Raw genomic sequence first — 17,807 nt, forward strand, 5'->3', positions numbered from 1 at the left:
TCATCCTCACCATAGGACCCCTCACTCACACTCACAGCCTCATCGTCACCATAGGAGACCTCATTCACACTCACAGCCTCATCCTCACCATAGGAGACCTCACGCACACAGCCTCATCCTCACCATATTCACAGCCTCATCCTCACCATAGGAGCCCTCACTCACACTCACAGCCTCATCCTCACCACAGGACCGTCACTCACACTCACAGCCTCATCCTAAACACAGGAGCCCTCACTCACACTCACACCCTCATCCTCATCATAGGAGCCTCACTCACACTCACAGTCTCATCCTAACGACAGGACCCTGACTCACACTCGCAGCCTCATCCTCACCACAGGACACCTCACTCACACTCACAGCATCACCCTCACCATTGGACCCATCACTCACACTCACAGCCTCATCCTCACCACAGGACCGTCACTCACACTCACAGCCTCATCCTAAACACAGGAGCCCTCACTCACACTCACACCCTCATCCTCATCATAGGAGCCTCACTCACACTCACAGTCTCATCCTAACGACAGGACCCTGACTCACACTCACAGCCTCATCCTCACCACAGGACACCTCACTCACACTCACAGCATCACCCTCACCATTGGACCCATCACTCACACTCACAGCCTCGTGCTGAGCCTGACACACAGTCGGAGCTCTAGGACTGCTGCTGCAGGTGCAGGTTCTGAGTGGATCATGAATGAGCCCCTTTGTCCCCTTCCCTATCTCCCCCAGTGCCCGAGCTGGACGCCTGGGGGACAGTGACCGAGTCAGGAAACAACTACCTCTGCCAGCCTCACGGAGTCAGGCAAAGAGCCAGGAGGTGCTAGGTTTTCTGAATGGGCTAAGCCCTCGCCACTGGCTGCGCCCCTGCCCCTGGGGGCAGCCCAGAAAGCTGCACGGCCAGCACCTTCCCCTGTGCAAGCCCCGTCCCAGAGGCAGCAATGCCCCTTCCCGGAGAAAGAGAACGCTTCCGTCTCTGCTCCTTCATCCCCGGGGGGATGGGTTACAGGAGTAGAGATTAGACGGCTCCTGTGTGAACCCAGGGACAGGACCAGGCCGAAGGGACAGGAGGCAGGTCCCAGCTCTGTGTAGCAGTCAGCACTGAGCAAACAAGGCATGAGGGTACTGAGCTACCTGTCGCTGAGGGCATGCAAGCATTCACAGAGGGACTGCGAGGGCAATCAGGCGTCAGCGTGGGCCCTGAGCCGCACATCTTCTAAGGGCCAGCCCAGGCCTCAGACTGGGGGTCACGCGGGCCTGAGACTCCAACCCAGCCAGGATGTGAGTGGCAGAAGGGAGCTGACTGCTCTGAGTGGGAGGCACAGCCTGTCGTTGGCACGCTCTGTTCCGGGCAGCCGAGCTGAGCACGCCCACGCCGCGGCCACTCTGAAACGCAGCAGTGTGGACAGGTTCAAAGACGCGATCACAGTGCTGGGGCTCCAGAAGTGCCGCCTGAGCAAAGCCCGAATTTAGCTTGAAACAAGACCTCTAATCTCCCAGCCCTGACCACAGCGGGCACAACAGCTGATGACAGAGCTGCTGTCGGCAGCCCATCCCATCCGTCCTGCCCTGTCCTCAACCTCCGGTGCACTGAGCAGGCCGTGGTCACAGCACCGTACGCACAGAGGCATCCATACCTTCAAAGGCAGGGGCCAGCAGCGAGGCCTGGGGGCCGGGTGCCAGGCGGCTGACGGTCAGGTCACTCTCTGTGCCCCCACGCTGGTTGAGCATGCACGTGTACACGGTGGAGCCTGTGGGACGGGGAGGAAGCCGGGTCTGTGCTGCCCCAGGGCCTGGGGGCCGCTCACACAGGCAGCTCCTCCACAGAGGCTGGATAACCCCCAGTCAGGACGCCCTCCTGGGAGAGGACCTGGAGAGCCCCTCAGCCCAGGGATGCCATTTCAGCTGAACGACCCAGAAAGGACTAGCCACAGGCAGGCCGTCCCATCACCGCAACCCTTGCGGGAGGGAAGCTTCTTTCTTCCTGAAATGCCTTGGCACTGGCCCCTCCCATTCCATCCCTCCCGCCCACCCACCACCATGCTGAGAAATTTCTAGAGACAGGATTCATGCCCCCCCATTCATTTTGGGGCTCCCAGCACTGTGCCTGGGACAAGAGAAGACTCCAGAAATGTCTGTGGCATAGATTACTTAGTGGATGGAGGATGGCTGGACAGATGGGAAGGTGGGCAGATGGATGGGAGGATGGGAGTGGGTGAGCTGAAGGGGGAACAGATGTATGGAGAAACAGGGATGTGTGGGCTGGTGGATGGGTGGATGGAAGACGGAGTGGGCAGTGGGATTAATAGGAGGTGAGCAGCAGGTGCCTGGGAGTCTGGAGAGTGGGTTTGCTGGTTGGCTGGCTGGAGAGATGACGTCAGGGGTTGAATTGTGACCCCCAAAAAGATACGTGAAAGTCCTCACCCCAGGACTGGGACTGTGATCTATTTGGAAATGGATCTTTGCAGATGTGATCGGGTTAGAGTGAGGCCATTAGCGTGGGCCCCCATCTAATCTCACTGCTGTCCTTATAAGAGGATAACACGGCTGAGCGTGGTGGGCATGGTGGCTCGCGCCTGTAATCCCAGCACTTTGGAAGGCCAAGGTGGGAGGATCACTTGAGGTCAGGAGTTTGAGACCAGCCTGGCCAACAAGGTGAAACCCCGTCTCTACTAAAAATATAAACATTAGCTGGGCGTGGTGGCGTGCGCCTGTAATCCCAGCTACTCAGGAGGCTGAGGCAGGAGAATCACCTGGACCCAGGAGGCAGAGTTTGTGGTGAGCCGAGATCGCACCACTGCACTCCAGCCTGACCGACAGTGAGACTCTGACTTAAAAAAAACAAAAGAAGAGAGAGAACACCTGGGGAAAGCCATGTGACAACAAGCAGAGACTGCGGTGACGCAGCTGCATGCCAAGGAAGGCTGAGGCTCCGACCGCCGCCAGCAGCGGGAAGAGCAACGGTGGGTCCTCTGCAGAGCATCCGCGGAAGGCACCCACGTTTTGACCTCCCGCTTCCAGAACCTGACAATAAATTGCTGTTGTTTAAGCCACCAGGTTTGTGATACTCTGTTCTGGCAGCCCGGGGCACTCATGAAGATGGTGATGCCTGCGCTTTTGGGTGAGTGAGTGACAAAAAAGCAGATGAAGATCCCAAGTATGTCCCAAGCCGTATTTGGCTTGGGACATACTCATGTTAAAAATGAGCCATTATGTATCCAAAACTCAAATGTAGCCGAGCATCCTAGGTTTCTATTTAATTCTGGCAATCCCACCTGTGAGAGTATGAGGGGGACTGGGCCCCCCAGTCCCAGGAGAGAGGTGGCTGAGGGCCAGGGCCACACATTCTTTCTGGAATAGAGAAGAAGGAAGAGGTGGGGAGGAGAAGGAAGGCAGCGGGGAGAGGAGGAGGAAAGCGGCGAGGTCCTAGAGCCTGGGTCCAGGGATGGGGCAAAGGGGGCCGGACAGAGAGGCCCGAGGCCAGGTTAGGGCAAGGAGCAGTGTGCTCAGGGTGCCCGAGGGGACGCGATGGTGCCAGCTCATCTCAGTGCCTGAGAACATGCCCCCCACCCCAGGCCCCATACCTGGGGGTCGGCTGATGTCTGCGGTGAAGAGCCAGTTGGCAGCCTCCCTTGCATCCAGCCCCACCAGGTAGAACTTCCCGAAGTAGGACATGTCAAACACAGCAGCGGCCCCTCTGCAGGTCAGACACTCCTTCTTGATCTGAAAAGTTCCAGGGAGGAGGTGGGAATGCCACGGGGGCCTTTGGGGTGTGCTTCCCCCTCGAGAACGTGGAGAACGGGGGCTCTTTCCAACACACCTGTACTGAGCCTCCCCTCCCTCCCTTCCAGCCCGCACCAAGCCCTTCCTAGCTCAGGTGCACACTGTAACACATGCTTCTCAAGCACAGGGAATGTTCCCCAGGACAGATGATGTGCCAGGCCACAATACAAGGGTCAATATATTCAAAAAGGGTGAGATCATATAAAGCGTGTTCTTTGACCACAATGTAATTAAATCAGAGATCAGTAGCAGAAGAAAAATTGGAAAATTCACAAATAACTGGAAATTAAACCATACATGGCTAAAGAACCACTGGATCAAAGAACAGAATCACAAAGGGAATTGAAAGCTACTGAATTAAATGAAAATGAAAGCCCCACATACAGCCACTCACGGGATGCAGCCAAAGCAGGGCTCACGAGGAAATTCATGCTTGTACGTGCTTGTATTATGAAAGAAGGTCTCAAATCAATAGCCCCATCTTCCACTTTGAGAAACCAGAAAAAGAGCAAATTAAACCCAAAGCAGGCAGAAGGAAGGAAGTAATAAATATTAGAACAGAAATAAATAAGAATAAGGAAATAGAAAAAAACCCAGCAAAACGAAAAGTTGATTTTTTGAAAAGATCAACAAAATTGACAAACTTTTAGCTAGACAGAGAAAAATGAGAGAACTCAAAGTGCTACAGTGAGGAATGAAAGAGGGGATATCATGCCTACCCCACAGAAATAAGAGGGATTGCGAGGGAACTCTATGAACGACTGTGTGCCAATAGACTCGACATGAAATGGACAAATTCCTAGAAACACACAAATTGCTGAAACAGAATGAAGACATGGCAAATCTTAACAGAACTAAACAAAAAAGAGATTGAATTTGTAATCGAAAAATTGTCCACGATCTCAAGTCCAGATGGCTTCCCTGATGAATTTTACCAAACAGTCAAAGAAGAGCTAATATCAATTTTTCCCAGACTCTTGCAAAAAATATGAATCGGAAATACCTGCCAATTCTCTCTAGGAGGCCAGCATTGCCCTGATGCCAAAAGCAGAAAAAGATATAAGAAAACTACAGACCAGTATTTCTTACAAATATAGATACAAAAAAACGCTCAACAAAATACTAGCAGATCAAATCCAGCAACATAAGAAAGAGATCACACACCACGGTCAATGGGATTTACCCCAGGAACGTGAGGTTGGTTTAACATTCAAACATCAGTTGCTGTAATGCAACATTTTAAGAGAACAAAGGACAAAAACCATCTGATCCTCCAATAGATACAGGAAAGTATTGGACAAAATCCACCTGTTCATGATAAAAACACACAACAAACTAGGAATAGAAGGGAACTGACCCCACCTGATGACGGACACCTACAAAAATCACATAGCAAGCATTATATTTCATGATGAAAGACCAGGAACAAGACGGAGGGGTCCATTCTTGCCACTCTGTTCAACACTGTGCTGGAGGCCCTGGCCAGGGCAGTTAGGCAGGAAAAGAAAAATAAATGGCATCCCGATCAGAAAAGAAGTAAAGACATCCCTATTCGCCAATAGCAGGACCTTGTATATAGGAAATCCTAAGGAATCCACTAAAAAAAAAAAACCTGTTAGAACCAATAGTTCAACAAGGTTACAGGATACAAGGTCATGTATGAAAACACAAACAGAAAAAACTATTTAGCAATGAACAATCTCAAAAGGAAATTTTTTAAAATTATATTTATAGTATCATCAAGATAACAAAATGCTGAGGAGTAAATTTAATTAAAATTAAGACCTTATATTCTAAAACCTATATTTTTTTGAAAGAAATGAAAGAAGACCAAAATACGTGGAAAGACATCCCATGTTCATGAAACAAAAGACGTACTATTGTTGAAATGACAGTATACCCCACACTGATCTACAGACCTAACACAGTTCCTTTCAAAATTCTCAGCTGGCTTCTTTGCAGAAGTTGACTAGCTGATCCTAAAATTCGTATGGAGATTCAAAGGGCCCAAACAATATTGAAAAGGGAAAACAGAGTTGCAGAATTCACACTTCTTGATTCCAAACTTGCTATTAAAATTCAAAGACAGTGAGGTAGACATAATCAAGACAGTGAGGTAGAAAACAAGAACAGACCTGCAGATCAACGGAATAGAACTGAAAAGCCCAGAAACAAGCCCTCATCTGTACAGTCAACTGATTTTCAACAAGGGTGCCAAGGCAATTCCACGGGGAAAGCAATCTTCTCAACAAATGGTGCCAGGCCAACTGGGTAGTCACGTGCAGAAGAATGTGGCTGGACCCAACCTCATGCCATTCACAAAAATTAATTTTCATGGATACTAGACCTAAGTGTAAGAGCGAAGACTGTAAAACTCTTAGAAGGAAACATAAATGTTTTGTTTTTTTTACCTTGGGTTAGGTTCTTAGACATGACACCAAAAACACAAGTGACAAAAGAAAAATATAGAGATGAATTGGGAAGCATCAAAATTTTAAAAGCTGGGCTGCAAACAATACCATCAAGGAGGTAAAATGACAACCACAGGACAGGGAAACGCGTGTGCAGACTGCGGATCTGATAAGGGACTTGTATCAAAACTATATTTAAAAACTTTATCCCAACACTTTTGGAGGCCGAGGCGGGTGGATCATGAGGTCAAGAGATCGAGACCATCCTGGCCAACATGGTGAAACCCCATCTCTACTAAAAATACAAAAAAAATTAGCTGGGCACGGTGGCGCGTGCCTGTAGTCCCAGCTACTCAGGAGGCTGAGGCACGAGAATTGCCTGAACCCAGGAGGCGGAGGTTGCGGTGAGTCGAGATTGCGCCATTACACTCCAGCCAGCCTGGGTAACAAGAAACTCCATCTCAAAAAAAAAAAAAAGAAACTTTTACAACTCAATAATAAAAAGACAAATAACCCAGTTTTAAAAGGGACAAAGGATCTGAACAGACATTTCCCCCACAGAATATATGCAAGTGGACGACAGGCACATGAAAATGTGCTCAACACCATCAGTTGTTACAGAAATGCAAATCCGAACCACAATGAGATGCCACTTCACACCCACTTGGAAGGCTGGAATCAAAAAGTCAGATAGTGATGGGGCACGGTGGTCACGCCTGTAATCCCAGCACTTTGAGAGGCCGAGGTGGGAGGATTACGAGGTCAGGAGATTGAGACCATCCTGGCCAACATGATGAAACCCTGTCTCTGCTAAAAATACAAAAACTAGCTGGGCGTGGTGGTGTATGCTTGTAGTCCCAGCTACTTGGGAGGCTGAGGCAGGAGAATTGCCTGAACCTGGGAGGCGGAGGTTGCAGTGAGCCCAGATTGCGCCACTGCACTCCGGCCTGGGTGACAAAAAAAAAATTCAGATAATAAGAAGTGTTGGTGAGGATGTGGAGACACTGGAACCCTCCAGCACTGTGGTGGGGAATGTCACACAGTACAGTTACTTTGGAGGACAGTTGACATTCCCTCAAACTGTGAAACAGAGCTACCACTGACCCAAGCCTAATTACACACACATGAGGAATGAAAACATTCATGCATACAACACCTGGTACGTGGATGTTCACAGCAGCACTGTTCATAAGAGTTCAAAAGTGAAAACAACTCCAATGTCCACCAACTGATCAACGGGTAAGTAAAATATGGTGGGTCCCTACGATGGAATACGATTGAGATAGAAACTTAGAGGCCGGGCGCGGTGGCTCACGCCTGTAATCCCAGCACTTTGGGAGGCTGAGGTGGGTGGATCACCTGAGGTCGGGAGTTCAAGACCAGCTTAGCCAATATGGCAAAACCCCGACTCTACTAAAAATATAAAAATTGGCTGGGCGTGCTGGCGTGTGCCTGTAATCCCAGCTACTCAGGAGGCTGAGACAGGAGAATCGCTTTAACCTGGGAGGCAGAGGGTGCAGTGAGCCAAGATGGTGCCCCTGCACTCTGGCCTGGGTGACAGAGTGAGACTCTGTCTCAAAAAAAAAAAAAAAACAGGAATGAAGTGTTGACACATGACCCACGCTACCACATGGATGCGCCTTGAGAATAGCACGCTAAGTGAAAGAAGTTAATCCCAAAAGGACACCTAGTTTTATGATTCTACTTATGTGAAATGTCCAAACTAGATACATCTTCAGAGAGAGAAGGCACAGTAGGGGTGCCGTGGGCTGGGGACAGGGCGGGGCCTGGGGTGACAGCTAATGGGTATGGGGTGTCTTTCGCTGGGAGATGAAAACATTCTAAAATTGGATCATGCACAACCCTGTGAACTCACTAAAAAACATTGAGTTGTACCCTTTAAGTGAATAATTATATATTATATGAATTAGATCTCAATAAAGCTGTTTTTAAAAAAAATCCAACCCCGTCTCTACTAAAAATACAAAAAATTAGCTGGGCATGGTGGTGCGTGCCTGTATAATCCCAGCTACTCAGGAGGCTGAGGCAGGAGAATTGCCTGAACCCGGGAGGCGGAGGTTGCGGTGAGCCGAGATTGCGCCATTGCACTCCAGCCTGGGTAACAAGAGTGAAACTCTGTTTCAAAAAAAAAAAAAAAAATCCCTCCCTATTTCCTTCCCTACAGTTTACAAATGCCTGGGCGAGGTTTCCAGGGTCTCATATTCTTCACTGTATTTTCGAGTTGATCTCCTCCTTCAGGTCCCACCATGCCGCCCACTGCTGAGCAGATGTGCCCACCTCATCATCATTACAGGAAAAATGTAATCACGGCAGCAGCAACAGCCGCTTCCGGAACAGTTGCCGCGTGTCGGGAAGCTGTTTCATCTCCTCCCAAACGCCCTCTGAGTTTCCACGAGGGAACTCATATCACCCCTCATGTACTCAGGGAGGCCGGGGATGGTGGCACACGCGGGCAGTGGCAGAGCTACGGTCCAGCCAGGCTGTGCAGGGGTGCACCAACCCTGGGAGCTGGTCACGCAGCTCCCTGCCCAGCTCCACATTCGGTGATGCCTCATCGGCGGACTGGATTGAAATCGGCCGTGGAGAAAGGATTTACATCAGAGAAATTGGCCAGTGCTGCACAGCCAGCTTCCTCCCCTCCTCCCCAGAGAGCTGGTTGTTGGGCTGTTACCAGCACACCACCGGGGCCGTCCCCCTCCTGAGCCCTCTGCGGCTTCTCCAGCCCTGCCAGGCAGCAGGACAGGGCACCCCTTTGTCGGTTTCTGCTGGACCTTTGCTGACGCCACCGGGGCTGCCGACCAAAACCCTCAGCAGCCTCCCGCACTGGGCTCCTCTAGCTGGGCCCGGGAAGCTGCCAGCGCCGGGAACGAGCACGTGTTTTGTGCTTTAGGATGGCTTCAGGCGCGTTTGCGGAGGCCGGATGAAGCCACAAAGCCAAGTTGGCATCTCCCCCGAGCTCCCACATCCTCGAGGGCCAGAGTCCCACCGGCTTTAGAAGCTGTGGGTGCGGAGGTGCCAGACAGAGCCCCGAGCTCTCCCCGGGAGGCAGCCACGAGGGACTCAGGCACCACGCCGGCTCTGCTGCTCAGGCGCTGCGTGGCACACACGCCTCCTCCTTCCTGCAGGAGCCCCTCTTCCGACGCCTCCGACAGATGCTCTGCCACCAGAGCGAGCTTTGGGGGAGAGGGTGGAAAGGAACGGTTTCCTCCCTTCAGGACCTGCTACAGAACCCAGTGCGGGACCCAGGGGGGCCCTTGTTCAAAGACCATGAGGAGGTTCAAGGCGGTGAGAGCAGAGCAGGAACCCAAGCCAGGTCCTTTGAGGCAAGGGGCCCTGGGTGGCCTCAGGGTCAGACCCCACTGAAGCCGGGCTTGAGACTGTCCCAGAGGCCCCAGGAAGGAACCCCCGCGTGGATGCTTCCTAAGCTGTCCCTGGGCTCTGAGACCCCGGGCTCAGGCCTCAGCTCTGCTCTGCTGCTATGTCAGATTCGTAGTGAGATGTCACGCATCTCCCTGGGGTGGCAACAGCTGTGCTCCACCTGTGAGCGCTTTACAACACGGCTGGGCAGGCCGGGGCAGACGCTGGCCTCACTCCCTCCAGGACAGCTGCCTGGGGCACGCCCCTGTGTGGAACAGGCCTCTGCTGGGGAGGAGGCCCACAAGACTCCTCACCTCTACCCCCTGCACGTGGGAGCCAGGTCCTTGGGCTGCCAGATGTCCCATGTGACCAGCCTCACCTGCCCACTTTGGAGCAAGAGGAACAGCAGGCAGGCTCCAGGCCACGGCCCTCCCGGCTCTGGTTCCCTCTGCTTATCCCTTGGAGGGGCCCATACAGGGCCTGATGCCCGGGAGCCTCCGGCCACCTTGTCCTGGATCTGCTCTGCCATGGCTTCCAGAAGGAGGAGCCCCTTCCCCCAGCATGTGTCATGCCAGCCTCGGAGCAGCTCCAGAGAGCAGGAGGGGGAGGCTGAGAGCGGTGCAGCCCTGCCAGGCCCCAGCCCATCGCCTCAGCCCCCACCTCGCCCCATCCCCAGCAGCACCACTTCCGCTTATGCCCGGCTGCTGGTACAATCTCAGTACAGAGGGAGGAGGGGGGAGAGGAAAACTCATGATTCCTCCTCAAAACGGAGTCCGCCAAAAAAAGAGCACGAATGCAGAGCCCGAAGAGACTCCTGGGGGAGGGGAGCCCCTGCAGGACCCGCCGAGGCCCGACCAATGGGAGGCTCATCCGAGGGACAGGGAGAGGGACACGCCCCACCGCACTGGGGAGCAGCTACGGACCGAGTCATGGTGGGGCGGGAAGTCGAAGGTGTGCTCGGCCCCCAGCAGCCGGCGGTAGGCGTAGTCCTCGTGCGCGCGGCTCCCGTAAGCCCCATAGTAGTCGTACTCGAGGACCTGGGAAGAAAAGACGTGGTCCTCAGCCTCCCTCCCTCGTCCCTCCCCGCTTCCCTCCCCAGAGCAGGGTCCCGCTGAGGCTGTGATGCAGGAGTCAGGCCTGGCTCTGCCCTCGGGAAGCCCTAGCCGTGAGTGTGAGTGTGTTGTGCACACGGGCAGGGGCTCCCGAGAGGTCCAGGCAAACAGCGGCACAGAGCAGGCAACAGCATCGCCTGGTGGGTCTCAGAGCCCGGCCAGGGCCCGGGAGGCTGGAGGAGTAGCCAGATGCACCCAAGGTGGGGAACGGCAGGGCGAGGCAGCTGCCCAGGACCTCAGCCAGGCTGCACCCAGTGCCCAGGTAACCCCAGACCCTGCTCCTGCTCTGGGCCAGGCCCTGTGGGAAGTGCCTTACGCTCCTAACAGGGGTGCCCTTTCTACAGATGAGGAAACTGAGGCACAGAGAAGTTCCATGTCGCCCAAGGGCACAGACCAGTCCCGGGCAGGGCAGTGGCACAGAGCCAGGCAGGCGTGTGGGATCCAGAGTCTAGCTTCTCTGCCATCGCCTTGGCCTCCCTGGGATCTGCCCCCCATTTCAGACACCCCACACACAGTCCCATGCCCCTCCCTGGCCTCTGCTCCTGCAGACAATCCCCCACCTGCCCTCCTAACTGCTGGCACGGCACAGCTGCAAATGAAGGTGCGCAATTCTCACCTCCCAGAGCCGCCAGCCCCACCTGGCAAGCCTCACCTCCTCTTCACACACAGGTGGGAGCCAAGTGTGAGGTTATAATGGAGTCAGGCTTCGCTGGCATCTCCATGTGGAGTCCCCTCCCTCCCCAGCAGGGACATCGCACCTGCTGCAGCCCTGCCAAGGTGTCCTGGACTCCCGGGTGGGCTCCCGGGTGGGGTGCAAAATCTGCCCGTCTTGGGACCGGGGGTGTGTTCCTGACTCTCGCTCTTGTCTCCTCTCCTAGGGGCAGGGGAGAGGGGCTTCCACAGCCAGATGTGACTGGAACACAGTGGGCTGTGCTTTAAGGCAGGGTCTGTGGGACCCCTCCTCCCTGCAGGGTTCATGAGGACTGCATGTCCCTAGGGCCCAGCAGGAGAAGAGACGATGACCGGCGAGGCTTGGAGGATGCTGACCCCACAGCCAAGGCCCATCAGCCAGCTCTGGCCCCCGTCTCTACCCCCGATGCCCTGGAGCTCCGGAGCCTGTCCTGGGCTGTGGGTTGCCATGAGGAGGGAAGGTGGGTGGACCGGAGAGGACTGGTGAGACGCAGCCCCAAGAAAGGGATTTCGATTTCTGTAAATCTGGATCAAATGCTACCCCTCAGCTGGCCTTAAAGCCTTGAGTCGCCTGCTCCTGAGGGCCTGGGTCCCAGGTTTCACAGCAGGACGGCCTCTGCTCCTCTCTCTGAGAACCCAGGTCCCCAGGAAGCCCCAGAGGACACCCACAGTCCAGGACACTATGAAACCTCCACCGGGAAACCGAGCACCCTGGGTGCACAGACCCTCCCACTCCTGCCCTCCTACGGACAGAAACCAACAGTCAGAGTGGTCAGAAATAGATGCACAGAATTAGGAGAAGATGCTCCATTCCTCCTGCAGCCTGGGGGAGTCTTCTTTCGGTCTCCCCACCACGGGACACCCCTTCTGCTCTGCCCACAGCCCTTCCCACTTGGGCCATGGAAGGCCTGGCCAAGGCGGATAGGGAGTGGGGCCTGCGTGAACCTCATAAAGGAAGCGCCAAGCCTTGGGGGCAGGTCGGCAGGCTCGGCTTCGCGTGTGCAAAAGAACTAACCTGGTTCCCTGGGCCTGATCACAACAGTGGAGCCACGTGGGGAGGCAGGACACATGGAGGAGGGTTGACGGGGCAGGGCCTCCCAGCAGCACAGCCCGGCAGGCGCTACTCACCGGAGCTGGGCCTCGGGAATGAAACCATCCCGGTCGCTCCCAGCCGTGCCGCTCCTGGAACACACAGCCTTGTCCAAGGAGTTCCTGCGCAGGAATGGGGAATGATCACCTGTCACACGCAGCCCAATAACCCTGCGCAGGGCAGAGTGCCACATCCGCCACTTTCACCCAAGGGCACAGAGGATTAGGAGGCTCCAAATCTTGGAACCAGGCCCCCAGCCCAGTGTTCGCAGCTACCCCCACTGCCTTACCCCATCTAATAGAATTACCAGCTGCCCGGATCTGCCTTCACCCTGAGAGCCCATCTATGGAATTACCACCTGCCCCTATCCGCCCCTACCATGAGACTCCCCATCTACAGAATTATCATCTGCCAACTGCCCGATCTTCCCTCATCGGATAAACCCCATCTATAGAGTTTCCACCTGTCCTGATCTGCCCTCACCCTGAGAACCCCCATCTATAATTACCACTTGCCCCATCTGCCCTCACCCGGAGAACCCCCATCTATAGAATTACCACCTGCCCCATCTGCCCGCACCCCGAGAGCCCCCATCTATAGAATTACCACCTGCCCCATCTGCCCTCGCCCTGAGAACCCCCATCTATAGAATTACCACCTGCCCCATCTGCCCTCACCCGGAGAACCCCCATCTATAGAATTACCACCTGCCCCATCTGCCCTCACCCGGAGAACCCCCATCTATAGAATTACCACCTGCCCCATCTGCCCTCACCCGGAGAACCCCCATCTATAGAATTACCACCTGCCTCATCTGCCCTCACCCTGAGAATCCCCATCTATAGAATTACCACCTGCCCCATCTGCCATTGCCTCAAGAACCCCCATCTATAGAATTACCACCTGCCCCATCTGCCCTCGCCCCGAGAACCCCCATCTATAGAATTACCACCTGCCCCATCTGCCATTGCCCCGAGAACACTCATCTATAGAATTACCACCTGCCCCATCTGCCCTCACCCTGAGAACCCCCATCTATAGAACTACCACCTGCCCCATCTGCCCTCGCCCCGAGAACACTCATCTATAGAATTACCACCTGCCCCATCTGCCCTCACCCTGAGAACCCCCATCTATAGAATGACCACCTGCCTCATCTGCCCTCGCCCCGAGAACCCCCATCTATAGAATTACCACCTGCCCCATCTGCTCTCGCCCCGAGAACCCCCATCTATAGAATTACCACCTGCCCCATCTGCCCTCACCCTGAGAACCCCCATCTATAGAACTACCACCTGCCCCATCTGCCCTCACCCTGAGAACCCCCATCTATAGAATTACCACCTGCACCATCTGCCATTGCCCCGAGAACACTCATCTATAGAATTACCACCTGCCTCATCTGCCCTCACCCTGAGAACCCCCATCTATAGAATGACCACCTGCCTCATCTGCCATTGCCCCGAGAACACTCATCTATAGAATACCACCTGCCCCATCTGCCCTCACCCTGAGAACCCCCATCTATAGAATTACCACCTGCCCCATCTGCCCTCACCCTGAGAACCCCCATCTATAGAATTACCACCTGCCCCATCTGCCATTGCCCCGAGAACCCTCATCTATAGAATACCACCTGCCCCATCTGCCCTCACCCTGAGAACCCCCATCTATAGAACTACCACCTGCCCCATCTGCCCTCACCCTGAGAACCCCCATCTATAGAATTACCACCTGCCCCATCTGCCATTGCCCCGAGAACCTTCATCTATAGAATGCCACCTGCCCCATCTGCCCTCACCCTGAGAACCCCCATCTATAGAATTACCACCTGCTTCGATCTGCCCTTGCCCCAAGAACCCCCATCTATAGAATACCACCTGCCCCATCTGCCCTTGCCCTGAGAACCCTCATCTATAGAATTACCACCTGCCCTGTTCTGCCCTTGCCCTGAGAACCCCCATCTGTAGAATTACCATCTACTACGGACTGAATCACATTGCCCCTAAATTCACAAGTTAAAGCCCTAACCCCAACGTGACTGCATTTGGAGATGGGATCTTCAGGTTAAGGTTAAGTGAGGTCATCAGGTGGGTCCTAATCCCATAGGACTAAGGCCCTTATTGAAGGAGGAGGTGACACCGAGCCCTCTCCCCGCTGCAGGAGGTCAGTGGGAAGGTGTCCGCCTACGAGCCAGGAGAACCCTCTCCAGAAACCCATCTAGCTGACACCTTGATCTTGGACCTCCCAGTCTCCAGAAGTGTGAGAAAAAAAGGTCTGTGTAAGCCTCCCCACCTGTGGCCTTTTGCTGTGGCTGCCCTAGCAGACAGATGCACCATAAGACCCAGCAGTTCCACCCTGAGTATCCACAGGAGAACCGAGAGCAGGTTGCAAACAAATTCTGTTCACACGTGTTCTTAGCGCTCCGTCCACGACCACCCAGTGGGGAAGAACCCACGGCCCTCAGCTCATGAGCGGATCAACAAATGTGTGGTCTGCCTACACTGCAGAATATTATTCCGCCATAAAAAGGAATGAAATTTGGACATATTTTATGACATGCATGAACCTTGAAAACATGCTACAGGAATGAAGCCAGACACAAAACACCACGTATTGGGTGATTCCCTGGGTTGAAGCGACCTGAACAGGCAAATCTGTAGAGACGGAGAGCAGTTTCATGGTTGTCAGGGCTAGTGGGGGGAGGATGAGGAGGGCCGTTGGCTGGGGCAGTGTTTCCCTGTGGGGTGGTGAGAATGTTCCGGAACTGGGTGTTGGGAATGGCTGCGCAGCACTTAACGCCGCTGAACTGTGCAGTTGAAAGTGGTTAAAACGGCTCATTTTAAGATCTGCCTACTTAATCACAACAACGAATGTAATGCACACTCCAGAGAAACAGAGTGGGAGCTTTCTGTAAAAATAAATGTGGTTTGGGAAAAAGAAAAAAAGAATCATCACTCTCAGGTTTGGAAGGGCCTACCCAGGGGCCACCCCACCCGGTGGGAAGGAGGCCCCAAGCCCAGGACTGAGAGGGCCTCGGGGGCTGCACCTGGTTCTGGGTGGGCAGTCAAGGGCCTGTCCCAGCCACACCTGCCCTCCCCTCCACCCCCGAGAGCCCGAGAAGGATGAGGCACCCCAAGGCCACAGCAATCATCAATGACACGGCCTGTCCTCCCTGCACGTCTGGGATTCCGAGGGGCGGCAATCGAGGGCACAAAATCCACCCACCCCTCTGTGAACAACAGGGACATGCCACGGGCCACTTTTCCAAGGAGGGAGAGTGTCCATCTCAATGGCCCATTAAAAGAGGGCAGGGTCCCCTCTTCATAAAGGAAAGAAAGAAAGCAAACGGAAGCGCTGTCAAGCCCGGCGAGAAGGCTGCCGGCGCGGGAAGGAGTCGCGGCAGGCGGGGGTGAACGAGGTTTCCCTGCGGGGCAGCGGCGCGCTTCAGACCTTGCCAAATCTCTTTGGCAGAGCTGCTCAGTTCTGAGGTACACGTCTGAGCTGACTGCGAGGGGAGCAAACCCCGCGTTCACCCGGGGAGGCTTCTGAGCTGTCAGGACTGGCAAGGGGGTGACTACAGGCCTGGGGTGATGCTGGGGATCCCCAGGGCCATGTGTGGCCTGAGATCATAGCTGGCCCACCAAGCCCGGCCAGAGGCCCAGGGCAGCCTGGGAGCCAGCCCTCTGACCACTCCTGTCTCTGAGCCTCTCCCCGGGAGGTGCAGCTAATATCAGGTCTCTCTTGGGGCACTGGAGTCTCAGGTGAGGGGGGCGCCTTCTCCAGTTTCAATGCCACCTGCTCTCTGGGCCTGCCCTCTTGCCTCCCTGCCCAGCCATCTGTTCAACAAACACCCCTCAAGCACCTCAGTGCTCAGGAGCCAGAGTGCCTAGGACATAGCCCCCTTTCCCAGCAAGCAAAGCGTCCAGCACGAGATGGCCAGGAAGAGGGGGAAGGAATGCAGACAGGGGCTGGGAATGCAGGGGAGGAGCTCCTGGGTCTTTGGGGATGCAGGGGAGGGCACAGGGGGGCAGACCTGAAAAAGGGCACCTGACGCTGGGTTTCACTGAAGGGGGGAGTAGAAGCTCGCCAGGGTACAGGAGCCTCCGCAGCAGGCTCTATGAGCCGCAGCCCCTCTCCTGGGCACGCCGTGATCTGGCTGCTACCCGACACGTGGCTGCCTGCACGCACCCACCAAGCCCCCGTCCCCAGCACCCCTGCCCTGTTGGCGCTGCAGCAATGGTTGTCGGGGGGTGGGGGACGATTCCTGGGTGCGTGTTCTTGCCCCTCCACTAGAACGGAAGCTCCCCTGGGGGAGGGAGCCATTCGCACTTTATTCCCTAATGTCCTGGCCCTAAGCCCTGAACCCAACACTCGGGGGTGCCGGGTTACTACCTGGGGATCGACAGAAGCCTCGCCACCTCGCCTGACCTGCAGCTGGGGTACGTCTTGCATTTCCGTCCCCCCACCCACCGCCCCGGTGCCCTGAGGACTTCCCAGAGCCTCGCCGCCTGCCCCGGGCGAGGTTACAGCAGCTGCAGGGGGGTCACCTCGTGCAGCGGGTCTCTCCTCATGTTGCGCCCGGCCAGCGGCTCATCGTGGGGGAAGACCACGGAGTAGTTCTTGGCGTAGGACTCGTGGCTGCGCTCTCGGATCCAGCGGGGGTGGTCCGTGAGCGAGTGGTGGAAGCGCCTGCCGCAGATGTGGGGGGAAAGGGGGATGACAGGTCTCTGCTTTGGGGATGGCCCATCAGGGAAGGGCTGCCCTGGGCAAGCCTGGACCCTGGTCCCCTCCACCAGAGGCCCCTTTGTGGCTCAGCATTGAGCAGGCTCCTGACTCTCCATTTGCCCCACAACTAGATGAGCGCAGCTTTCTCCCCAGGAGCACCCCACCACCCGGCGGCCCTCGGGGAGTCAGCACTGCCGACAGAGGGCTCAGCCGAGGCTCTCACCTCCCACAGGGCACGGGGCTCTGGCCTCGCTCTCCACACATTGCCGTCTGCTGCCCAGGTTCCAGTGCTGGGGAGTCCTGGCACCCCCTGCATGCCTGGGGAGGGGGCAGCCCTGGGGACGGGTGGGCTCGGATCCCCAGAATGCTCTGGGGAGGGTCTATGGGAAGGGTGTTTAAAGTTTAGCCTCGCAATGCATCAGAACGCCAGTCCTTCTCGGCAAGGGAACCCACTTTCCATCCACCAGCAGGGCAGTGGGGGCAAGGGTGGCCGCCTGTCCCGTCAGCAACCCCCCTCCGCGCCAAGTCTGTGATTGCAAAGCTGGGCCGCGTCAGGACTGGCAAGGTCCAGGTCCTGACCTGGTCCGACATGGTCGGACCAGG

General features: G+C 55.4%; 1 protein-coding gene across 6 annotated transcripts in view; it reads right to left on the reverse strand.

Annotated features, from left to right (window-relative positions):
- Positions 1 to 17,807, reverse strand: part of SARDH (sarcosine dehydrogenase) — a 77,963-nt gene that overhangs the window by 30,047 nt on the left and 30,109 nt on the right. For all 6 annotated transcript variants that reach the window (XM_064371764.1, XM_012445250.3, XM_064371766.1 and 3 more), the window contains 5 exons: positions 17,027 to 17,168; positions 12,515 to 12,598; positions 10,508 to 10,621; positions 3,597 to 3,735; positions 1,650 to 1,763 (listed from right to left, as the gene is read on the reverse strand). In XM_064371764.1, coding sequence (XP_064227834.1) covers positions 1,650 to 1,763; positions 3,597 to 3,735; positions 10,508 to 10,621; positions 12,515 to 12,598; positions 17,027 to 17,168 — 593 coding nt within the window. The remainder of the gene's footprint in view (positions 1 to 1,649; positions 1,764 to 3,596; positions 3,736 to 10,507; positions 10,622 to 12,514; positions 12,599 to 17,026; positions 17,169 to 17,807) is intronic.

This window comes from Aotus nancymaae, unplaced genomic scaffold, assembly GCF_030222135.1.
Source record: "Aotus nancymaae isolate 86718 unplaced genomic scaffold, 86718_ANA_hifiasm-v0.15.2.pri h1tg000158l, whole genome shotgun sequence".
NCBI classification, from domain to species: Eukaryota; Metazoa; Chordata; class Mammalia; order Primates; family Aotidae; genus Aotus; species Aotus nancymaae.